Source organism: Mya arenaria, chromosome 5 (genome assembly GCF_026914265.1).
Source record: "Mya arenaria isolate MELC-2E11 chromosome 5, ASM2691426v1".
In the NCBI taxonomy this organism is placed as follows: domain Eukaryota; kingdom Metazoa; phylum Mollusca; class Bivalvia; order Myida; family Myidae; genus Mya; species Mya arenaria.
Window position 1 is genome coordinate 53,118,827 of NC_069126.1, and position 27,367 is coordinate 53,146,193.

The 27,367-nt window shown below is 33.8% G+C and overlaps 1 protein-coding gene across 1 annotated transcript; it reads right to left on the bottom strand.

Moving 5' to 3' along the window:
- Nucleotides 1-5,094: 5,094 nt before the first annotated feature.
- Nucleotides 5,095-25,727, bottom strand: LOC128235789 (hemicentin-2-like). Its single transcript, XM_052950585.1, has 13 exons — nt 25,724-25,727; nt 25,221-25,493; nt 23,913-24,122; nt 23,039-23,311; nt 22,139-22,444; nt 11,556-11,888; nt 11,122-11,445; nt 9,247-9,402; nt 8,218-8,239; nt 6,586-6,674; nt 5,857-5,872; nt 5,602-5,681; nt 5,095-5,150 (listed from the first exon to the last, which is right to left on the bottom strand). The coding sequence occupies exons 1-13, from the start codon at nt 25,725-25,727 to the stop codon at nt 5,095-5,097; spliced, it is 2,142 nt and encodes a 713-aa protein (XP_052806545.1).
- Nucleotides 25,728-27,367: the final 1,640 nt, after the last annotated feature.

Sequence of the window (27,367 nt, forward strand, 5' to 3'; positions counted from 1 at the left end):
GTAAAGTATACTAATGAGAACGTTGCAAATGGGTTCCAGAAATATTTTTTCGACCTTAATTATTTACTATCAAAATCATAGAGGAAATATCGTGAAATGTGTGAAAGACTACTTACGTAATGACAATACATAAGACCCTTCAATTGTAGCTGATATTGGAACTTATTTAATTGACAATATATTCAATGAGAATGTAATTTATTAAGGAGCGATAGTTTAAGAAGCACTAATTAAATTATGTATTTCTGTGCTACACAGTGAAATAGTACAAAATATTATTAAAGGGAAAATAAAAAATAAGCTGAACATTTACAGACCCGTCTCTCTGCGTCCCAGTTTCTGCAAAATATATGTAGGAATTAACTTAACAGAAAAAAAAAAACAGAAAAGTAAAAACTCAAAATCTATTATTTCCTCCGACACAGCAGCTTGGCTTCCAAAAAGGATTCAGCTGCATCAATACCGCCTTTTACTTTCAAGAAACTATCTACGCGCTGATTGATGGTTGAAGTAACGCTTATACTGCATGTATATTCCAGACAGCCGCATTCGAATCGATATGCCACGACGGCCAGCTTGGGTATACGACATGACTCTTATTTGAAATAGACCACATGGCATGCGAATCCAAGAAAGGTTACAGAATGCTAGAAACGCATTTAGCTATTTGTGCTCCCAAATGGTATAAATCCTCTAGTTTGCATTTATTCAGGTAATTAATAAAGCCAAGTGCGTTATATTTATCTCAGCTCTGATGTTATTTAAATGCACTTTATTTGTACCTTATAAATAAATTTCAACATTATTGTATTAATATCTACAGGTCTTGCATAAACGGGCACGATCTGATATGTGTGCGTCAATGGTAAGCCTTCAAAACCTTAGTTGTGAAGCCACTCTAAGAACGCTTATGTTCTTTCATAAAATATGTTTTATAGATTTTAAGTTTACATGTCGAAGCATTTATATTCGTAGCTATAATGTCTTTCTCATCATGTCAATGAAAAATACGAAACATTTTTGTTACAGACATTTGAAACCGTCTCTATATAATATATTAGTTAATCCATCCTCATTACCGAGTAAGCTGATGTGGAAAAGGACTGTCAAAAGTTAAGTGTATTCCCAAGTTGATCAGTGGAAAACTAGAGCACTTCCTTAATATAACTTTATATAACTAGTGTTATTGTTTTCAACAGGTCGGAGGGATGACAGATCAGCAACCCAAACTTAAATTGTTGTACGACCTCATGCGGTAAGTTTTTTACTATTGCACAATTATATTATGGAAATGTTTCCAAACTGTAGCATTGTGTGAGTAAGTTCATTATCTAAGTTTATTAATCCTGTTTGTTTCATTCCGTAATGAATTTGTTTCATGCCGTTGTTCAATCTTAAAATTATATAATTTCCTAATGAAACGACGACCTCTTAGTGTTGGTCATTGGTCTGTTCTGTGAAACTATTATGTCTGCTCTTTTATTTGAGTTTTCCATTTTTAACATATTCTAAAAGCAGTTTAACAATCTTTACTTCATTTATGATGCAGATTTATGATTTATATACAGTACCATACTTTTGATTTCGCTTTTGGAAAAACCCATCAACTTTGAAAATGGCAACAAAATAAAACAAAAAATTCTATTTTAAAATAATTCTACAACTCACTCACTCACTCACTCACTCACTCACTCACTCACTCACTCACTCACTCACTCACTCACTCACTCACTCACCTCACTCACTCACTCACTCACTCACTCACTCGGTCACTCGGTCACTCGGTCACTCGGTCACTCGGTCACTCGGTCACTCACCCGGTCACTCGGTCACTCGGTCACTCACTCACTCACTCACTCACTCACTCACTCACTCACTCACTCACTCACTCACTCACTCACTCACTCACTCACTCACTCACTCACTCACTCACTCACTCACTCACTCACTCACTCACTCACTCACTCACTCACTCACTCACTCACTCACTCACTCACTCACTCACTCACTCACTCACTCACTCACTCACTCACTCACTCACTCACTCACTCACTCACTCACTCACTCACTCACTCACTCACTCACTCACTCACTCACTCACTCACTCACTCACTCACTCACTCACTCACTCACTCACTCACTCACTCACTCACTCACTCACTCACTCACTCACATTAATATTTTGTCACTCATTCAGTGTTTTAAATTGAAAAACTTATTTCAAAGCCATTCGGATAAAAAGTATGCTGGTTATATTAAGATTATTGCCTTTTCCCTCAATACAACTACATACATTTAAACATTCTGTTAAAACACAAATGTATTTATTATTTTTCTTTTAGCTGCCTGGAAGCGAAGAGGGAATTTTCAAGGACAAATATCTGAGCTGCTCAAAGAAAGGTCATGCCAGAATTCCATACCGCCTACAGAGAATAAAATTTGGTTTATGATTAAGAAGAGATTCTAAGCAAGTTTTGTTTTGACTCCTCCAAACTGCTTCGTTTTAGTCAATAAGTTGGGTTTGCCATAGAGCTGTTTAATACTTATTGCAAAATATCCAAGCATACTATAATTTATCAATCTGATTTTTGAATGCATAATATCTGCCGTATTTATCAAATTTATGACTTCATATAGAGTTTTGTATGCCTCAAATAATTGTTTAAAGGCATTATGCATACCTTAACTGTAGAAGATGGTAGTTTTATTCTGTTGAAAACATTGTTTTTTTTGTTATTTGCGGATTCCAATTTGCCAGCAGTCTGGAGTGGTCATGCAATCTAAAACCGGGAGTCGATGCAGCACTAAATCCGTTTTTTTTCAAGAGAATGAAGATGTTAGTCACTCCTGTCGTTTGGCCCAAAGGGCTATTGCTGCTTTTTTCTGAAAATACAACACTGATTCAATATTAAAGTATTGTTTGTTTTTATACAAGGGATTAAAATATGTAAAAAAAGGTTGAGATAGGTAATAAGGATATACTTACACTTAGATAAGTTTATATTACTAAGACATATTAGGCCTTTCAAGGTCTGTTTCTCACCAGATGTAATAAAACATGAAACCTTTTTATTGGTAAGCAAGACGAAAGGGTCACAGAGGATGATCTAAAATTGAAATGAATACATATGTACATGCATATTTAACTATAAAATGTCTTAAACATATTTCTTTAAAAAAATATGTCTGATTATAGTCAGCCTGTTTAAAATATTAATGAATTGAAATTAGTTAATTTTAATTATTCAACATAATGTTTGTCCAATTTATTTATCATTTCAAACACTTCAGTTTACGTTCAGGTATTTTAAAAAAGTTTTAAGAATCATTGTTAAGATCATTCTGTTGTATTTGTTTTAATGAATGCTGTATTTTTATTAACCTTTATAATCCGCACAACACATTTTTTTTCGTTTTCAACATTTTGCATCAGTTTTTGTAATTTTGTGTTGTTCTGTTATTTTGGTAACAGACAATTAAGAATATTCTGTTTTCTCCCTGAAATGTTTGGTAGATGTAGTGTCAGAGTTGCTTGGCTACATATTTTTCATGTACAATCAATAATATCTACAGTCTTTGGGGCTAGGGATTCTTTTGTTTCACTATTATCAGTAATTGAGTAAATGTTTGGTCATGATTTACCGTCATATTTAAATTGAGTTTTGCCCATTCAATTCTACTTAAAATACAATTAATTTATTTTCAGATTGTATATATGCTTAATATGTGTTCGTTTACCTTTTCTCAAAATGGATACTAGTAAATGAATAATAGTATTTATTTTTTCAAAACATCATGGTAATTCGTTTTAACGGCACTTGCCAAGTTCATAAATTGTTCATATAATAAGAAACATCCGTCGTGAACGCGCCATTTCTCAAATCAGCAAAATACAAATGTATTCTTTAGTAGTCCCTGAATTGTTTTAGTATAACAACAGAATACTTATCATATTTCCCTAACATCATTTCTAAATTGTTGAAATTATGTGAAAACAACCACGTAGAACAATGCCTAAAGAAATGAAGCCTACATGTACCTTGGATCTTTTGATGTAGATGCCTAGATGCCTGGTAAGCATTTAATATACATAAACATAAACGATCTGAGTAAAAACAATCATTTTTATAATTTTACCGAAATATTTATGTATATATTAATATATGTCGATGTTTTAATAACATTTAAACGTGTTCGAATCGTTAAGTTGACGACTCATTATCATCAGTCCCTGATACTTGTACAGCTTTTACTTCCGCTTGAAACTGTCACACGTTTTGTGTAGTTTATCATTTTAAACACGTTCACGGAAATTTCGCATTGGACACATAACGGCGTCTATTATGTCTATTGTGTGAAATCGTGAGCAATATGTCTACACACATATCCATTGAAATGACTTCATTTTTATCGTAAATTGAGGGAACTAGACAAAATGATAGTGAGCAGTTGTTGATAACGCTTGCTTATCGCTTAAAACAGTCTGGTTCGAAAGATTTTCCTGCGGTTAACAACGTTTTAATTTTAAAGATTGCATTTTATGTAAAAGATCAGCTAATGAGTTATAAAAAAGGCAGAAGCCTTTATTTGGTTCACTCCCCCTCACAATCCCGAAGGAAATCAAATGTATATATGCAGTGTATGTCAATAACACAGATACATTTCGTAGTATATATGTACTGACAAAATGGCATTAACAATTCTGTTTACATAAAAAAAACTTGTTTTCATACACTATGGATATATCAAACATGAGCGGGTATATGTGTTAACCAATTGCAAGCTGAATATTCCGAATGAAGATTTCCAGACCGGTAAACTTCAACTAATTGGTTAAATATAAGTAAAACGTTCATAAACATTAACATATCAAACGGTTAGTTGTAAGATCTGCCATAGAGCTTACCTCCTGCCTTTTATTATTAAGTACTAAATAAGTATAGTAAAATATAAATTTTAGTACCTGTTCACTTTTTTCACATTTCAACAATTTTCAGAATATAACTGGGAAATTTAGATAAATCGCAATAACAATATAATAATATTTAAATTGTAAAAATATAATATCTCGTATGAGCTCCATTTTTTAACACTTCAAAACACTGTCTGCACTGGGTTCTTCAGCACCGTGTTGGTGTACATAGGGTCCTCTGCAAACAGAAATATTGGGCTTAGACTTTTTTTTGTGTTTTCATTTAAAAACGACAAATTGCTTATATTTTAATTCCAAATGATTTTAAACGTGATTAAGTCATGGTGTATGTATTTATTAGAGTGTTCAAACAGCTAAGTAAAAAATGTCAATTCTAATTAGATAATGTAATGTTGTTGTTTTTATGCAATGATCATACAGTGTCGTATGCATGCACTATAACAAATTTAATAGTCGTAAACGTATAAGTTATTACACTGTATTGTAACTTAAAACAAATGGCTAGTTTCAAACAAACTGACATCACCATTTTCCAGAGTATGCTAAAGTTTATGCTTTCATGGGATGTCGCTTTTAGAATGTAGTGTACGTAGGTGTGTCATGATAATTCTTAATAGAGCAAGATATTTCCTTTGAAGTATATATAAACTAGTATACATTATTATTACCTTTCTTAACATTCTCGTAGTAAATATGGGATTTGGAATTGGATTCATCCAGCGGCGTGTACAAATGCGTATTGTCGGGTCTGAAAGAAATTTCGAAACGTATATTGCATGACAATTAACTCGAATAATATAGATAGGATTTTTAAAATAGGATTAAGTTAGCTATAAATAACTACTTCAGTTCTTATTTAGCCAATGTTCCATTTTTGATTGTTTTACTTATAGTCTTATACTGTTTTGGTGAAAATTTCTTACCTTTCGTTTCCAACATCTGAAAGCAAAACAAAATAAACACTGTAATTCAAATTTAAATGTTCCTGTTCATATTCTAATAAAACATGAATAAGCTTAATAATTTAAAACTATCAAGATGTAAGCCTTCGCAAGTTAACGAAACCAGCAGCAATATTCGGTAACAATTCCCATGTGCGTGATCCTACAATCCAAGAACGTAATCAAAAATTTTGCTTTGGCTTTTGTTCGTCAAGTTCAAGGTTTCATTACGATACTTCTTTTTTCCCTCAAATTATGATACTCTGCGAGCTTCTCTTTACGTATTGTTTAGAAAAATGACCTTTACTTTTATAAATTCATTTGATATTCAATGACACATCATAACATGCTCTTGCTACATACATAGCATTATCACTTTACATTACTAACGTTGAAATTTATTTCCTAGTTTTGATAATAGCGATCTCGGCTTTGACCGTGACGACTCCCATATACATTTAACGTCTTCCTTTTGGTATGAATTTGATAATTCCTCTTAAAACAGTGGAAACCAGTCAAAACCCTCTTTTGGAATAGCACGTGCTTTGTCAAACCTTGTTAAAGTATATTAAGGGGTTATGTTGAGGAGCTCCCCGCCCTTCTGAAATTTTACAAACAAGGATCACCGAAACGAAAATATTACATACAAAGAGGATAAAAGAGACACAAAACCAAACCTTGCCGTTGCATTACATGAAAATGTTTACCTACTTAAAACATCGTAGTTTGGCGTCTCTTTCATCGTTGACACAACTTCGTATGTTTCTGCAGCGTTATAACCTGCATTGTCAGCATTATTTCTGGAAAATAAATTTCTAGTATACACAAGCTTACATCCTTCAAGGTCTTTTATTGTTTTATTTGTAAATGCCGTTGCAAGATAATTGAAATAAATTTATTTAAATCGGGACGCAATTTACAAAATTGGTCAAATACATGTTATCAAAACGACTGATAAGTAACCACTTTTCTACGTATACAAGTTATTGTTTTCGTAAATTTGTAACAGTATGATACATAATTATCAAATTAAAACGATTGTCAGTATGTTCTGTATCGCAGATCAAGTGCACCAACTGTCAAAAAAAATCTTCCGTCGTAATTGAATGACACCAAGTCCTGTGGTAAGCGAAATACATTAGGCAAATTTAAATTCAGACACCGTCAATAAATGGTGTTGTTTTTTACAATTCAAGGGTCAAAACACTGCAGTGATTGGGCATTTTCTTCTAGTTTTGCCATACACTTGTTAACAAAGGTTAGTGATTGTTTATTTTTTATATTAATGTTTATTCAATGGCCATCAATCTGGTTTTATTTGGACGTTCACGTTAATTTTATCAAAATAAAACATCACAAGTGTGCCATGCTAACTAGTTTACGCCGCCTGTTGACTCGTGTTCCAGTGAACTCTTTCACTGATCGTTCGAATGTGGTTATCCCATCAGTTAACGGTAAAACAATTTTGGTGAGGACATGGTTTGTTTGTAGTGTTTGTATTTGTGTATGTGATGTTATATATATATGTGTATATAGTTCATTGTCGTCTATGCTATTGCCTTGTGCCCCTAGACAGTCTTCATTTTTCAATTTTCTACTACTTGGTTTCAATGTTTGGTATTTATTTATGAGTCATTACAATTTTGCCAAAGTTTGGAAGCAAACACTCTCAATTCTTTATTTTTCGTCACTTCAAGGACCATGATTCTTGAAATACTTGGATTTCCCGGCTTGTTGTCATTTTTTCCGAGACAATGTTAGGTGTTTTAATAGCTGGTCATTTTCAATCCTGAGATAAAGCCGGGCTAGTTTGAGAATCAGAGATTCATGCCCAGCGTAAAGGGTCTAAGACGTATCCCTTTGAAATTGATTTCAGTCACTTACATTTCAAGGTATTTCCTACTAATACTAATCAAAATAATTATTAAACTTTACGAGCAAATATTAATCTTTACAACTGTGAAATAGGCTGAATTTACAAAGCTCTCAATACTGATCTCCGGATTATCCATAATTTTAGAAATCCTGTACCGAGTTTGGACAACATGACGGTTGTGTTAATAAAACAATGAACGGATACTTCTCTGAAGTGATTTTGGCAAATCTAAATGTATCGAAGCTTTTTTCTAATAACATATATACATTCCAAGTCTGTTGATGGCCGGACAACAGTTAATCGAATAACAGCGCGGATAATTTAAAAGATGTGTAATTAGGGAAAATCGTGGTCCATAACTCTGAAGTGACTGTGGCGGCATGGCTTGTTATCTATAACGGCCGAGATGTACCGCCTGTTAACACGTTGGGTTAAAATATCTTATCTACACAAGCATAGAAACTTACCTAAGTTGATTTGAATCTACATCTGAAAATGAAAGGAGACACTTCGTTACGTACTATTTATGAGATGGATTAGTTTTTTTCGACTAAAGCATACATAAATAAATAATCTGAGGGTGTCATCCCATACTATAGTCCAGAATGTGGCTAATATTGGGACCGGAATCTGGTATACCGCATAATGTGGAACTGTTATCCGAAATATGTTTTATTGTAGATATTACCACGCGCCGTTGCTAGACATATAATATATTTTTATGCCAGGCAATAGGGTTTCGGGATGCGTTCTAAGCAGGATCAAGCAAGAAATGTATTAGCTGTTCTTGAAAGCATACGTTGAACGACCACGATACGTTGGATCCAGCGCCGACAAGTTCGTATAATAGACTATATTTATCAACAAATAATGACAATATAATGTATAAACTATATAAATATCGCGTGAGTAAAATGCGAATGTAATTTATTTCCGAAAGTATGAGCATATCACATCGTGACAGGTCTACGATTTATTTGTAAATGAAAGACATTTTTATTACTGGGTCTTCAACAATGATGATTTGTTTATATGAAATTCGAATCCAGTTTGTTTTATAAGTAATATTGGGCGTTTTTAACTAGTTATTCGGAAGTCCGGCAAATATTGGCCGTAGTCTGGCGTATCAAAAGCTTAGTGGGGGTTACACTCTCATGCCTGATTTTGAGATGCTGCTATATAAAACTAATTTCATGTACATTGAATTGGTGCAACGAGTTAAACAATGTTTGACACTTAAATGTAGACAATGAACTTTGAAACTTGAAAACATCAGTTTATTAATATCTACTGACAGTTTTTGTACAATGATTCTCTCGTTTAGTACATGTTCAATCTATCAAACATTGTTTTAATTCTAAAACCTAAATTAAATGTCATTCAAACAAAAGATAGCTTTAAATATTTTGAAGAAAGAATACCTTTGAAGCTATTCACAATGACTTGTTCATTTTGGTTTGTAATTTAGTTTTATTTACTGAGTAAAAATTGTATACCTTCTTTCTTCGATAGGGACATGTTAAAGGAACAGTTCAATGTGTACTTTCGTCTCAGAATGAACACTAAGACGATCACAACAACAACAACAACTACCCCGAGACTTCCACCAACTACGCCACCAATAACCGGAACATGGTTTGGATTAATGTTTTCTGAAATAAGAATAAACATCATAACTTTGAAGCAGACAAACATGTCATACAACCATATATGGCAAACAACCCCCACTAAGTGCCATGATATAGTTAACATGTGTGACAGTGTTAAGTAGCTTGATGAGTGTATACATATATTCATTAATAGTCTTGTATAGAAGAAATCCCATTTCCCTTACAAAAAAATGAAGAGTTTAAATGTTTAAATATTCTTATTTATTGGTTATTTGTTTGTTCGTTTATGTTTCATTTATTGCAGATGTTAAATTTTAATACGTGAAAGAGTTTCTATTATTATGCACTTTTATAAATTTTAAAGTCACATCTTGGTGCCATGATTTACTGTTAAAATTACAATATATACTAGTATATGATTTAAAGTTTGTATGTTTTGTATTTTATTTAACATATATTCAAGCTGACTAAGTAGATATAGAGACTACTCGGATATATTATAAACTTGATAGTATCCAGCACAAATCTAGTATACTATGTATTCTATCCTTCGATTATCGTCAAAAATATCCAAATATAAACCGAAAAAACTCTCCTACACTAAGTTATATCAGTCCTGGCATTTCATCTTGATTAGTTCAGGCACATAAATGTAACGCGTTGTTAGCTAATAAGTGCAATAAAATGGCTACCGCTTTGGCAAGAATCCTTAAAATTACAATTTTATAATGGATTTCCTACGTGATAATGTTGAAATGATGTTTATGATGTCGTCGAATTCTAACTCCTGGAAATCCTGTTAACTTCTTATGATTGTACAATAAGATATTTAATCACTTTCCCATTTTAACACTGTACGCTTTCCAATCATAAATAGTTTACTTTTTAATCATGGCATCAATAATTTTATGAAGTTCGTACTCGCTCATGTATTTGTAAAATGCTCTTGACGTTAATGACGAAATAAAATATGTCAAATCTTTAGGAGTGATAAAACTAAGATTCCCAAAACATGATCCATACAGCAAATGTGGATTATTGCTAGAATTTCGTCTTTGAAAGTCAAAATTTTCATCAAGTGTTAACAACGCTAATAATCACTTAACGCCAGCTTTGTTGTTGTGTGATTTGTTGATAGACATTATCATTTGATAATATCAATGTATTGTTAAGAGGTAAAAATATCTACCACTTCTTATCTACCACAAAAGTCCTGGTGGCCTTGTGGCTTAGGTATTTTTTCTTTACTTTGCCGGTGTTAGTTTGCACCCCACTAAAACCAAACTATTTTTCATACTATAGCTAAAACGCTTAAAACTGTTTCACAATATGTATACCAATTGTTAAACAGATTTAAGCTGCAATGGTCCACTCTTGAGACCGGTTTTGGGGTAGAACAAGTACGTGTGATTTTATTGAGAGGCAAAGAGGTGTGCAATGCTGGAAACATATTTATTTTCAGTATATTTACGTGTATATATATAACTGTGCATCAGAGCGCTTGTGGATTTCATCCGGTCAGAATACAACATAACATTCACGTGTGCCTTCACATTAGGGTTACAAGTGTTTTTAGAGCTAAATCATATTTTTTAAAGTTTAAGAGTGGTCGAAAACGAAGCCTAGTTTAGATAGGAGCACGGTGAAAATTCTGTTCTGGTCGGTTAGAATGTATAAACGTATGCCGACGTCATCAAGCGAGATAAACGACGAAATCAACAAGCGAATATCAAACAAACAAAAATAAAAACAAATGTTTACCTTTAGCCGATATTTTTATGATCTCGAATGGTTGAAAACTGACCGGATCCGCATTACCGAGTTCGTTGTATGCAATGAGTCTGGCCACGAAATGTCCAACTTCTAATCCTGTTATATTAACTCGATAAAAACCTGTACTACTGATGTAGACGTTATCAGTTTCTAAAATCGAAGTTCGATTGGTCCAGAGATGTTCATGCGATGTTGACGATGTTTGTAGCAAAAACGTTTGTACATAGCCTCCATTAAATCCTTCATTCCATACAAAGACTGGCACTTTTTCCAGAACAGCAACATTTAACTGGGTTGGTAGTGAAGGTATACCTGTGATGGAAGGTAGCTTTGACTAAAACTAGTCTTGCTCAGGTTACTAAAACAATATATAGTGTTACATTCAAGTTTAACTCAATTAAACTATAAGGCAAATGACTTACTTCTTGCACTCAGTGTTACAGAAGCAGACGTGCTCCCAATTTCGTTACTTATCCAAAACGTGTATTCTCCAAAATCAACTTCAGTTAGGTTTTGAATAGTCATTTGCAATACACGTCCGTTGAGAGTAACATATCTTCCATAAAACTGCGTTTGGATTGAAGCATCGTTTTCTGTGAATTTGTATTTGCTATCTTCAATTAAGTTGAAGCCATCATATCGTTGAACACCATAATTAGTGAACACTGGATTGCTATATATCGGTATCGAGATGCTGACCTGTCCTCCTGTTGGTCCTGCGAAACGATCCTCGGCAAGAAATATACGTGGTTTAACTAAAACGAAAACGTGTGTTAAATAGTGATGTGATGTTTAATGTTGTAAACTGTCCCAGACACACGTATTCGGTTGCTGCCTACTTTACAATAATTTTGATAAAATAGACAAGTGCTCTAAAACACGCATTAAGTTTAAGGTTGTTTACAATATGACCTACGCTCTGGCAAAACCAACCTTATCGCATTTGCGTGATATTTAAGGGGCAATTGTGGAATTAAACAAAAAAATAACGATAGTATCGGTTTGAAAGAGTTATTACATTGACGGAACACTACAATCGATTCACAGATATATCAGGTGATCAAAAGATGGGCGATTAAGCTAAAAAGTAGAACTTCATTCCTGAAATATACGTATAAATATGTTTTTGTTTTTGTTTTTAATACTTTGCAAGTGAAAATCTCTGAACGCTACATGAAGTTTAAATAGGTAAAATACTTGAATACGTTAACTGTTCTTTATGTATTATATTACTAGTTTTATCTAGATGGTGTGTATTTGTATATGTGTAAATGTAGATATCATTTCAATGTTATTTTCAGTAACAGTATTTGATTAAATCGGAACCGGTAAAATTTAACGCGCTCGGTAAACTCCGTTGGGCTTTTGAGCCGTAAAATTGATTTATACTTCAATAAAACCGCTATAGACTATAGGTGCAATAACTTGACTGGTAAAGCGTTCGACTGCCAATCTGTCGGAATCAGTTTAATTCACCACAGTTTTCACATTTTTGTCTCATTTTGCCTAGCTTATTCAGAGATTCTATGACGAATTCTTGGGCCAGACTTTACAGATATCAAGACATTAAGCAGTTGAACTTACAAGTGGTATTCTGAACCATTTCCGCCCATTGAAAAAACAACAACTTTTTTTGGTAGAAATGTGGTCATCAAGAGTGCAATGTTTAAAATTCGAACACAAATAGCTTCTATGATTATTTTTACAATTGTGAACTGTTTTCCAAGATGGTACAACGTATTAAACACAGACTATTTTTACTTCTGATGATGATATGTATGACGATCTAGGGCTACCAGAATGAACTGTTGACAGTTCCAATTCATATGTAGCCATAGATGAGGTATTTTGGTATTTGACTGCGAGTGCGATTTCATATGCTTTCACAATCTTGTTCAAGCGTCATATAGATGCATTAAGTAAAGACATTCTGCAGATTGTGGCAAAGCTATGTCCAAACATCAAGGTAAACAAATGTTATTAGCCACTATCTTTATTTTATGTATTCAGCTGCATTTCCATTACAACTGTTCAGATACATAAGAGGCTATGAGGAACCTTCCAAAAACGAATCAAGTTAATTGATGGAAATCTGAAAAGTGCAATATAAGGTGTAAAAATTTCTAAAATTTGTAAAATTATTCAGAAAAAGTTAAATAAAAGACTTGTTGACACATCTATCTTCAGGTTTTAGTCTTTTATAAACAGAAATCAGAGGATGCCGATCGACATAGGATGATGGAATAATACCCACATCGGCGAATGAAAATGTACTCAATGCAAATCTACATGTAAAGGGATTCATTATTTGCTTACATGCAATAACTTTGTAAATGATAGACTTAAAAACGTAATTATATATTATAACAACAGACATAATAATACAAATTAAAAGATTCCTTTAATAGTGAAACCAAGGAACACTATTCGCACGTATTTATTGTCATAATATAACAGTTTAACGGAAAAGTTGCTTCGGTAGATAACGAAATTGTAGCACCAATGTTAAAAATTTGATACAAATAGCCTTTTTGATCTTCCGTTTATTGTCGTATTGTTAAAAACTCAAACACATACAACAAAACACCTTTACACTGTCATATATTAATAAACGTTTTGTTTCATTGTAGTTGAATCGCAGTTTTCACATAGTAATCATTATTAACCAGGGAAGCTAGTTGACGTTACCACTAGTATTATATCTTATGTATGTTATTTATCTTGAATAGATGTTAGAATGCTTCATGTATTGTCCACATATATTTTCCAATCTATCTACAAACACGGATAAGGAACATTACACTTTATGTACTAGATGCATATTGGAAAAATAATTATGTTAGAACAACTATTTGATGCAAATCCATTTTCAAATTAATATTACAAATATTTCTTGCTAATATATGCACTAGCTTTTCTTTTTTACTTCTTATATATAGCCGTTTGCTACTGGATCACATGATTTAAATATTTCATTGTGTATAGTTTTGCTTTTGTTGTCCGCATAAAGTGGATCTAAAAAAATTAAAGAACAAAGTTGAAAACTTGAAAGTTAATATTTTCTAATTTTGCACTTCGCATCTAATCTGTATTTTTCGAGCATCGTCGGCGATTGTGAATAAACAAGATGATAATAAAATAGACCATCTGTCTGCTCTTCCATGATATACGACTTATTTTGTTCGACCAGGTTTTGGATCGCAGGACGCCACGGGACAGTTTAACATGTCAATAACAACCTTTGGCTAACCAAAATATTTGAATTCTGTGTTAAAACAATATTTACACCTTTTGAATTATCCCCAAAGCAAAGACCCAATCTCATGACATCTAGTGTTGTTATGTAAAATAATCTTTATGAAATCTAGCTATTTCATTCACCTAACAATTTCAACATACATGTACATGACACTTTCACGTCCTCATGTACACCAATCATAGGTAGCGTGAGCTTATTTCCTTCTTGATTCTGTCATAATCAGTATAATTTAAAATGTTTTAGATAGAATGACGTTCTAAATATTTAATATTACGACCATTATTTCTTGTTGTTACAGTTTTTAATGTACATACGTTTGCATAATTGCTGGAGCTTAGATGAGCATCGTTAGTTGTAAAAGACTCGGGGGACACAAATCGTGGATTAAAAATCAACCTTTTTGGTTCTTAATTTATATCCATGGAATAAATAACAACAATGGTTAGAAATGCCCTATTGTTTCATTATTGACTGCTTTTGCTTTATTTATAAAAGAAAGCACATATGTATCGGTCCGGTTTCATCTTGTAGTATGCTACACAATATACCTGAACAGTTATCGTAATGTATTATATATCAGAAAAGTGGCATAACTGATAACATCGAATGTTCTTAATACATACTGCAATGAAATGAAATCTAGACCAAAGAAAAACACTTTACTTTCTTAGGCACCTTATTTAAAATGACGAGAGAGCTTTTATCTGCATTTTTTTATCATTTGTTGTATCGATTCGAAACACTGTCAGGATAAAAATGGCAGATAAAAAAAGAAAGCCTTCTCTCTATTTTAAATAATGATACGACTTTACTGTTCGAGACGACAAAAATCAGCACATCAAACAATCAGTATCAAGTCAAACAGAAATATACACAAATATATTTGTATTTATTGTTAAGTGATTTATCCGATAAATTTCATTATATTTTGTCATGCTCCAATTTTTTGATACAAGAAAGAAAAACACCCCTTTGTACCACTTTAAACACTCGAACGTTATTAACTTTTAACTAATGAATTGACAAACACTTTTTGTCAAACAATTACGTTAAAAAAAATCTTACCTTTTCATAATAAAAAAAAACAAACATTGTATACATATTCACTTCGATCTGCTTCAAACATAAATTATGTTTTAAGAAAATACCGCGAACTAATTTTAAAAAGCTTTTTTTCTTATCTCAGCATGACTGTATGGAATGAAATGAAACGTTCACCGCATATTTTGTACTTGCATCTTCAAAACTTATGTTAAAACTACAGAAACAAGCTCAGTAGCAAAAGTTTTAAACAAAAACCCGGTTTTATGGCACAAGGTAAACGCTAATGAAATAGAACACACAAACAATTACAAACAAGAAACATGGAAGAACAGCACAATCCTTAAAATTCCAATATGGCGACGATGACGAAACTTTGACGTACCAGTAATTATCCAATAGATTGCCTCATACGAAACCCATATAGAAAAAAAACATATTTAAACCGGCGTAGCTCATTTATTTATAATAAATCTTCCCAGTTTCTGTGATACTGATAGTATATATGTCTTATTTAATTCGATTTTTTAATGTTCTTGTGATATTTACATTTTTGTCTCTTTTCAGGTGTATCTGAAAACCTTCGATACGAGACGCATACATATGTTGTTCGATATCATATATACATGTATTTCAAACTATCTGATTAATTAAGATCCAGTGAAACTGAAAGTTCGTAATTCGTAGTTTCAAATACACTTTTCCGTTAAAAACGTTATGTCAATCTTAATTGAACTGGTGCATTGGAATGCGTAGTATTGGTTTACTGCACCTCCAAATATTTCATAAATATATGTATTTGATAATCCTAAGTGATTGTGAATGATTAATTGTGTCAACGTCAATGTACCACTCTCAAAAGCTCAACCCCGAAGACTACTCGTATAATATCCCCCCCACACAATAGAGGGTTTCCGGTTTCGGTATGTGAAGTGCAGTGCAATGTTTTCCCTTGTGAATTATATTTGTGTTTTCTAGATAAATAAACATAATAATCATGATTTGTGAATAGTGAAGTGACAAATGGATACTTAGGTTTCTGATCGGTATGTGTTTGAGACTTTAATGACTTTGATTTACCTATGAATTCATTTACATTGATCTATATTGAAGTAGATCATTGGTGGAGTACGAAATAAGTCTTTTTGAAATTCACACCTTTAATGGCAATATTTCTTCACGCTTAATGGCCTTAAAAAGTGTTCACTCGAAGTTCACTACTTCAGTCATTTGATTCATTGGACAACCGTCATTATAACTAACGATTAAATGTATAATAAGCCTTCATATCTTCAAAGAGAACGTATACGCGTAAAGAAAAAAATACCCAGCATTCGAGCGACGAAGGATTAACCATTCAGCAAGGGCGGCGAGGAAATATAGAAAACAGCGAAACATACTTTAATCTGAGTGTAAGCGAGGTCATTAACGACGCTAACGGTGTTCTATACAGCGAGGATCAGCACAGAGGCGACTGTATCATCGCACAGAGCGGAAGAAACATGGCGATAAGATGATAAAGTGCTGTCTGTCATGACAGAAATGAAAACTAGACAGTTTAAGGAATTCAATGATGAAGAGTATTGACACGGAATTAAAATCATTCAGAAACGAGATTTCGCTTAATATTGGCAAGAAGTGAAGCCGCATTGATGAGTTAAATTCTCAATGAGTGACACTAAAGAACGCCTAGGAGCTGTTGAATATGGAGAACAAGTTGCGGGTGACCGAAATTCTGTGAGGCACACGGTAGACTGCCAAAACTACCTCTGCATCATTGCGACTGGGATTCAGAAACTTGACGGCGAGGATCTTCTTGAAACGGCTAACAACCTAATACACGCGTTGGGCGAAGAAGTTCGAACCCGTGTGACAATAAACGGAACGGTGCACTTCTCACGCATGATCCTAGATACCCGGCCCAATGAAATTCAGATTAAACGATATTTAGGAAAAGGTGCTGGTTCTAAGATATGAAATTAAAAATGAAAAGACCGTGAGAATTTCCGCATATGTTTCCTTACAAAACCAGAGCACCAAACCTCACGCAGAACTATTGATAGACTTTCACGCAATGGCCATTCTTCGCCAGCTCACACAAGGTGCCGATTACCTGGTTGACGCAAATGGACGGATCCTAGCTCGTCCTAACCGACAGCTTGCTGCCCCATGTGATCGTAAATAAGAGGCCATCCGTCCCATTGAATTGACGATTAATATTGTACATATAAACTTTTGTGGATGGACAAAAGAAAACGAAAATGTTCGTGTTGTACTATAGAACTCATTTGAGGCTGATTTTAACTATGTTTGTGAAAAATATGATCGAATTTGAAGGAAACTCGTGGTTTGGATTTAATAGAGCTGAATTATAGTATTTTCATGCTACTTGCCACATGAAGGATCGAGGACTTCTTTGCTCACCCTTTAGCGCAAATATACGCGTAGTCGGGCTGTGAACAGATGGTTATTTGTTCGGATTGGCTCAATAGCCGATCTAATCTGAATGTGATTCCATACAAGAAGGGAAAGCTATGGATAGAACTGTCAATCAGCACGGCCGTGATTTCATTGAATTTTTATGTTAAATGGTCGTTTCCCAGAAAAAATGGGAAGCTGTTGTGAATTATATATGTGTCCCTCATTTTTATTCGGCTAATCCCCCTAGACTTTATGGACAATGGATATTTGAAAAAGGCGTTGCTTTTTTCATAAACAAAATTGAAAATTCAAGAGAAACTCAAGAAAATATCGACTGTATGTATAAAAAGCTCGGTTAAGTTTTGATTGTCGAATTGATAAGATAACACCGTTTGTCACTTAAAAAAATAAAACTTTAAGAAGGTTAAAGCACACTTCAACCATCTGGAATGACGTGCTACAGAACCTTTGGAATAAACTTGAAGAGATAATGAAAACAAATACCTAACGTGCATGGAATAAAAGACTATGAGACGGAAAACGTTTGATTAGATGCTCTATAGAACAGAGCGTGCATACAGAAGGGACATGGCCTTAGAAAAAGAGACCATTCAGGCCAAAAATCCACAGGAATTTTGGAATAAAATGCTTGGGCCACGAAAAGACTCGCGCAATCCATCAGAAGTATACGGATCAGATGGCCCCTTTACCAACGATGAAAAAAAGTGTATGAGCGAGGGAGAGAGGACTTTAAAATTTTGTAAAATTGCCGGGATTTCAACATTTTCGACGATGACCATTACAATCGCTCGAAAATTCATAAAGTTGTATTGGAGAACAATATCAGTCAATATCTCTAAATGACTCATTAAATGGTGATAAATGTTTAGAGAAGATTGGTTTTATAATATAGGAAAGTAAAACTGGTTCAGTATGCGTAGTAGTAGTAGACACTCTACCGTACGATCTTTGGAAAACACGCCAGTGATCGCCGTGCTACAGCAATTTTTCAATTAATCGTTGACACTAGCATAATCTCGACAATTTGAAAAACAACAACACATTTTCTCAATTCTGAAGGAATCCCTATCTCACAACGGACACCATTGAATTAAAAAGGGATTAGTTTATTATCATGCATCAGTACGCTGTGCACTGCGTTTTTGATCAAACGACAATTAAAATATCTCAAACAATAAAATATCCTTGCGTACGAGCAAAATGGATTCCGGGCCAATAGATCTTGTGAAGCTCATGTTGTCACGCTTTAAAGTGTTGTACGGAACAAACAAATGCCTTTGCAGTGCACGTCAACTTGCGACGTTGTTTTGATTATATTGATAGGGATATGCTCTAGTAATACTTAGCAATAGAGACAGCAAGTTTTATAATTCAGTAAAAACATTAACGCCGGTTTTCTATCTGTCCGGTTAAACAAATCTCAAACGCACTAGTTTGATTGTGTCACTGGGGTGAAACAAGACTGTACGTTGTCACCGACCCTTTTTGCAATTATTGTCTTTGTTAAGGAAATCAACGACTCAAGATTTTGGATAGATATCGGGGACAGACAACTTTCAATTCTCATGTACGCTGACGATATAGTGTTAATGGCTGACAGTGAAGAAAAGTTGCAAAACATCCTTGACGTCGTCCTCAACAATTGAGGCAAACGTTGGTGTGTTGTTGAATATACGTGTAAGTCGAAATGCATGCAATTCGCACACAGCGAACACACAACTCATTCCGAATAAGCGAAAGTTAACTTGAACTAGTAAACAAGAACAAATACCTTCGGGTTGTTTTCCAGGACAAAGGCGATTTTAATTCCACATTCGAAAGCTTATCCAAAGGGTCCGATAGAGCTCTAGAAAGTGTAATCAACATAAGTGCATAACCTGAGAGACCGTGGTTTCGAACCATATGAGAAGTTATATAATTCTAGTGCTGTACCTGTCATGGATTATTGTAGCTCAGTATGGGGGGGATTCAGCCAGTTCCATCCCTCAATGCCCAAAATCGTGCAATGAGATACGCCCTTGATGAACATAGACTCGCCCCATTTCCCACGCTTACTGGCGACACAGCATGGATCCAAACCCTTTACCACCGATGTAATAACATGGTATGCCTCTGAAACCGGCTCTTGTCATAAACCGAAAGAGACTGTGCGCCCATGTGTTTGAAATGGACTATAACATTTGTGCTTGTAATTGGTCAAGCGAGGTTAAGGAGATCATGACATACATAGTGCTAATAGAGATTAAATAACAAATCATCTGTTGATCACTCCGATGTGCAATATGCTGTGCGGAACCATTATATAAACATTTGGTCAACAGAGGAATCTATGCCGAAATTAAGAACGTATGAGGTATTCAAGCGATACTTTAAATACGAAAGCTACGAAAGCTAACTGGCCCAATTACGCACTGGTATATTATCTTAGAGAATAGAAGCTGGGTGGTATTTAGGCGAACCTTTGGATGCAAGACTTGGTAGGCTATGCAATGCCAAAGAGGTTGAGAATGAGTGTCATTTTGTATTAAAATGTGCATTGTATACTAATACAAGAATCTTGTGCTTTGGTCTTGAGTTTTCTGAAGATCATCTCACTAATCTTACTGACGTTGAAAAAATAGCGTTTCTAATAAATGACAAAATAAGGCAGTTAGCGAAGTACACTGTGAAAGTTTATGCTCTAAGAAGAAGTACACTATATGCATAACATTTACGCTTGTATCATTATGCCTCGTGTCATTAAATTTTGTATTCAACATTTATAATTTTCAACATTGTATAAACGACCAAGTATCCTCATTTAACTGAAGAAAGTTAGATAAACACGTTAATTGTTCGTTTTTTTTTGGAAATTATTATGATTACTTTTATTATTAATAGTACACACATGTTAAAACAGCCTGCACTAAGAACCATTTGCTTAAGAGAAATGTTGACATTATTTTAAGCCCCATGGGCCGGATGTTATCATCATTTATATATGAATTGTGAGCATCATTTGATTAATGCACATGCCACTTTAATGACTAACACACCTCCCACAGTGGAGTCCCGATAAAGGTTAAATCAAATTGACATACAAAATGTTGGTATTGTAAATCATATATATAATTGTCGAATATGTGCAGCTTATTATTATGTTTGCGTAGCTTTATTTCAATATTTTATTAATGACCTGTGGTATTTAAATCATTTCTTCATAAAATATTTATGCATTATGAAATTAAAAACCTAACGGCACTGTGTGTTAATGTTTAAACGCTAAAAAATATACTTAATATTAAGAACAACCTCATATACATATAAAGCAAAGTGCTTTACTTTACAAAATCAATTAAAAAAAAATAAGCGGCAAAAGGCGTATCGTTGGTCAGTGCTGCTTAATGTAACGAGCGGTTTGATTGGTCGACGATGATATCATGGAAATTATCTTTTTCTAGTTTTGCACTCGATTTTGCAGCGATTAAATCAGAGGTAAGATTTATCATAATATACCTCTGATGAATGAGAATGCTGTATGCCGATGACACAGTTATTTCTCTGGAGCATTTATTGTTTGCAGTGTACACATAATGCTACATATTCTAATTGATATATATTGAATATAAAAGTTAATGTAAACCAACAACGTTTTGTGTTTCTAAAGTACAATGTTAAAAACTTTTGTATTTGTATCAATTTTTCACTTATCTATGTTTTTTAACAATATTGTTAAAGCAAGAATGTTATATCATTGCATCCAATTTTGGAATAAAACCTAATTAATCGTGACGTAAGATAAACAAGTGCAGTAAACTGGCTACCGTTGTAAGTAGAGATGAATTTTATGATATCTGTGATATGTTTAATGGGTTGTTTGACTCATATCCCTCAAATGTTTAATGGGAATATGGACAGAAGTGGAAGTACAACGCCGCGATAATCAGCATGTTAACGACCATTGGTGGAAATGTTTAATTTGCTTAAAGGTAGTTTTTGTGTTGTTTTTTTGTGTATATCGAATCAGTTTATTAATGGATTTATTATTTATCTATCCAACAATAAGTAGGCATGTTCACTATAAAATAAGGCGTTTCTTGAGCATATCCATTTGTTACAATGTTATATAATGTACTTGGTTTTGTCGGCTATGTGTCGAACATATATTTCATTACTTTAAATAGCCATGTTATATCAACAATGTTATTTTTTTATATTTCGGGCGGTAATTCAGAATATATTTGCTCGATGATGGGATTAAACTTTAAAAAGAATACGCCAAACCTTTAACATCTATCTGTGTCGAATCAGTCTGTAACAAATTCCCATCGATGTCCTTGACATTATTATGCACCATGCATGTATACAGCCCCGTGTCCTGCAATATATTGTAAGGAATCCTCACAGAAATATTATCCCGGACGCCTGCCGCTTCCGTGTTGTCGTTTGGAATCGTAATTGTCCCGACTGTCTGTTTAAAGCCAGTAATTGTATATTGGGATGGATAACCATTGGCTGAACAAGTGAGGATCAGCGTTGAACCTTCCGTCAATGTTAACGTTGATTGAACGATAGATACGTCAGGCGCATCTGTTAACATTAAAAAAAAACATGTCAATATCGTTATAAGTACTCAAATATAGGTGTTTACTTTACAGTATGCAGGTTATTGTTCAGAGGTATACAAAGTGATAGACGTATATCAACGTAAATAATCAACGGTATTGGTTGTCGTATTACAAAACCATTTTGAATAAATGATCCTACATGAACAAATATAACCACCCCTTGTAAAATTTATTTGAGTTTATGTAAATGGCTGGAAAACATTACTGCATGAGCAATATGTTGCAGCAACGCTCGAGTTAAAAACACATTTAACTAAAGTGTTATATACGCATATGTACAAGACTGAGGGACCTTTCAGTGATTTCCTGTACACCAAAAAGTCATACGTGCATTATCATACGTTACGACCATATATGTCATGTTTGCAGAAATAATAAAGGAACAACAACAAAGGTAAAATGTTGTCGATTATACATTTATATCAGACTTAAATCTTTGATCCATGACGTGAATTATCTCCTTACAGTTGTGAATAATTGTGTTGTTTTGATTATTTTAAGCCTAACATTATTACAAGAAAAGAACCAAGTCAACACATTCAGTAATGGACCTTACATTGTGCAAGAAGCTGAAATTCACTTCTAGCTGTTTTAGTGTAGGGCGTGTAGATATTGGCAACATCACATCTGTATGTGTCTGTCATGTAGCGGTCGATAGGACCAAACATCAGACTTCTATTCCGAGACATGATAGCGTTGTTTGTCACATTTCTCCAGGTGTAGGAACATCCAGGCCAGCAGTGAGATGAGCAGGTAACGTTCAGGAGAGTGTCGCCTTCTGTCACTGTGTACTTTGAAATTACGCTCAATGCAGCTGTATCTGGTCCATCTGATTATGACAGTTAGTATAAGTTATGCTTACACAGTATTGACTTTCGGTAAAGAAATATTTATATGTTAATTGTATCTTATAATGATATTAAATAGTATGTAAGCTAATGTTTAAAATAGTGTGACAGTATAAAATCAATACATTTCTTAGGTAGCCTAAACATGGAGTGATACGAGTTTTATATCTAAAGCAAACTACATGTACATCGAACACATATTCCTTTTGATCTGATTGTTATAAGGTTTATTCAGCAAACTTGTCCATTCATTGTGTTTCCATTTCCTCCTACCGCCACATTGCCGGAAAAGTATATCCCGAGTCCTCGCCGTTACCAGATTATATAAGGACCATGGAACAATCTTAATACCAAATGTGTGATAAAATAAAAGATACAAAAACTTATTTTTAGGTTAATGTCAAGAACTTAGTTGATATGTATCTGTTATTTTGTTTCGAAACGATGCTTGAACTACTCAGTATTAGGCGTTCGGCAAATATCTAACATTTTTCTTATGTTACTAAATGTAAAAACTTACACCTCACGTTGACATTCAGCAGTACACTGCACTATAACTAGATGTAGGATTTGTTGCCTCACACTGGTAGGTTCCTGCCTCTTCCCTCGTTACCTCACTAAGTGCTAGGTTGTGATTGTCAGACGCGGAGGAAAGGGTGGGTGTCGTCTCTTTCCAACTAAATGTGCAGGTTGGATAGCAGGTGGCACTACAAACTATCGTGATGATGGGCTGATTCTCGTTTATCGTGTAGTTCATATTAGATGGGTTTATTAACGCCGTATTCGGGCCGACTGGAAACAAAACATAATTGCAGGAATACAATACTTTGTGTTAAATAACGTCACGTAAGCAACTCCATGCATGAAGTTACCCATTTATTAAATAAAAAAATAATACGAGAACTAGTCTTAAATAAAGTAGAATACCTATACATTTATATTATCTAAGCGCATAAATATATGGAATATTTTTTGTTCTTTTACGTATAAGCTATTTGATACTTTCAAGATAAATGTTTCTTCGCTTCAACCTTTAAGAAGCTAACGAGCTGGAACATATTTCAATCATACTCTATTACAAACCATCTTCATGCTTTTTATCGTTTAAATTATAGTACTTTGTCATTTAATTGGAAAACTGCGCCATCATTAAGCTTAATGACATCATATCGGCATTGATTTCGAGCACTTTGAGCATTTGCTTTTATTTTTCACACGAAAAAAGCCAACAATATCTTTATATTGAAATAGTAATCATGATGATGAGTTCACCGTTACAAACAATAACATACATAATTTAGGATGTTATAATACTTCGCTAGCTTCTTACTACCACCGAAAAACAAGCTTTTTTGCAGATATAATGAACTAAATCCATTTATTTCATACTTTATAAATCTTCATCTAAATTACTGCATTATTTGAATATAAAAATAGGCACAGGGAAGAATGTCCGTATTACACATTTTTTTTCTGATCAGTGTGATATAGACTAGTCAGCTTGCACAAATTTTCTTTCTGCAATACTACGCAAAACAAGTGCTGGAACAGCTTCAATGTTTTGTAAAGAAAACAGTTGCTAGTTTATTTAAAACAAGAATATATATGTATGAAATAAACGAAACATTAAGGTAGTCCTTCGGTCTCTTGTGATATGCAAGCACCTTGAATAAATACAACCCCACATATCAACACTTACCCTTAGATCGGATTTTTCAATAACACCGGAAACATTTGTCAACCAGTATTTTATTCCAACTGACTTACATAATTTTATGTGTATATTGTATTGCGCCTGCATGTCAAATACGATTGCACACAGACTTTACAGTGAAAAAGTTGCTTTAAGTTATATTCGATTACAACCAAACTAAACGAAATTCCACTCACATATGACCTTCACATCCACTGTGGGCCCATTCTGTGTAACGGACGATCTTGGATTTGTAGCTATACATATGTAGGACCCTGCCTCTTGTCTTGATAGCTGACCTAAATTTAAGAGTGCATTGTTCCGTATCGTTCCAGTAGTGCCGACCTTCGACCAAGTGTACGCACATTCTGGGTGACAAACTGTGGAGCAGGTAATGTCTCTAAGAGTGTCCCCCTCTGTCTTCGTATACGAGGTTGCAAGAGGAGATAGGGATATTGTGCTTGGACCATCTGCAATAACAATTGGTAATAGTTAAAAAGTATAGCAATATTTCTCGTTAAAAAAGTGGAGCAGGAAATGATTCCACGTGTGTTACCCACTGCCTTCGTATCAGTAGTTGTCGAGGAACATTGGACTATCGTTTCAGGACCATATACAATGGCATTTATAATGCCTAATGAAAGTATGCATACATTTCGGAATATAAATGTTGTGCTTGTTATATTTTTCAAAGACTAACCCATAAGTGGATGTAGACGGAGATCGGGATACCAGGATCGTTAGTAATGACTAACAAAAATGTACGCATAAGTGAACCCGGGAAACCGACTGCAGATCAGGTTATGTATCCCATAGTGTCGCCATCTGTATTTTTATTAGTGATTGAAAGAAGAAATATACTTATTGGACGAGCCATGTGCAATGGACTTAATTCTTAATCCATACGCGAACAGTCATGTATACGAAAGGTATGTAATTTGTAAAATTTCATGTGATTCTTTGTCGTTAACAGTTGGATTTCGTCAATGAAGGTCATCAATATTTCCCTGATCTTTTAATATCTTAAGTTTATTTAACGTACCTCACTAAACTTCTCAATTTAATCTGTTTGCTTTCAATTTCTTGAGCATTTGCGTAATATCCTACCTAGTTTATCATATGCATGTGTTCACTTTTTGAAACTTAATACGGTATACGTTTTCATGTTTATTCGTTCTGTGGCGTTTTATTCAACTTTTCATTAATTTCATGAGGCATATTTTATATCGAAATTATAGTAATTTTATTCAGAGTTTATTTATTTAAGCAAACACTTAATTCTTACATCTGATTGTTGTCACTATGTTAAGCATTTTTCTTCTTCTATTTCCTGGCTAATCACTAGAAATAGTTTTACAAATCAACACAAGCCAGGAAAGCTATGATAGCTTTAAGATGGACAAAGGGTATTATGCTATTTCAAAAAGTAAATAGAAAGTAAATCTAGCTTGAGTAAATCTCTCAGATGATAAGGTGTTTTTGTTCGAATAATTAACTTCATGTATGGCGTTGGATTGTTCTTCGAGTTAGTAATTAAATAGATGATTTATTACTCCAAGAGTCAATTCACCTTAGACAATAAAGTAACGAAGCCGTATTTGGGTATTTTTCATCTTTTTCACACGTATGTGGTTTTTCTCTGTTTCTGTTGTTATAATATTTTCATTTATCATTTGCCATAATGAGCTAGAAATAAGATTTAGTTTAGTTTAGATTATTAAAATCGGATTAAGTAAGTCCTTATATTGAGTATGAGAGTTTTCATTGTTTAAAACTATTGATGATATGAATATTGTCGCTTTAATATTGTTGCAAGAACGTTTCTCAATTTTGTTAATGCTGTCAAATGTCATATATTTATGCATTTACACTATTATGCTGATTAACTTTAATATCAATTTTCATTGTAATATGTTATATGGTCAAGTCACCTTTGACAATAAATGTACGAATTTTTATTTGGGTACTTGTCATCTTTATTCACAGGACGCCTATTTACCCTTCGCCCGTGTCAGCATGGTTTCCTTAAGTTACAACATAAAACATACGTGTTCAGTTTCATCTAAGCATAGAGCGTCCTAAAATAAATTATAGTGAATTATTTTTAATACAACCAATGTAATTTCATGAAATAGTGTAAACACGTACCAGTTAACGTTATTAAACTAACTCTCATTACTTTAAGCTACCAGCAACAACTAGTCTATTTACAAGGTAGAAACCAGTACTGGTGCCCTTTTTGGAAGACCAAGAGAAACCAGAAGTTTTAAAGATATCCGACGCTTGTAAACAAAAGAAATATCTAGGGAATGAATCGAGCGTATGTATATATATATATGAATGT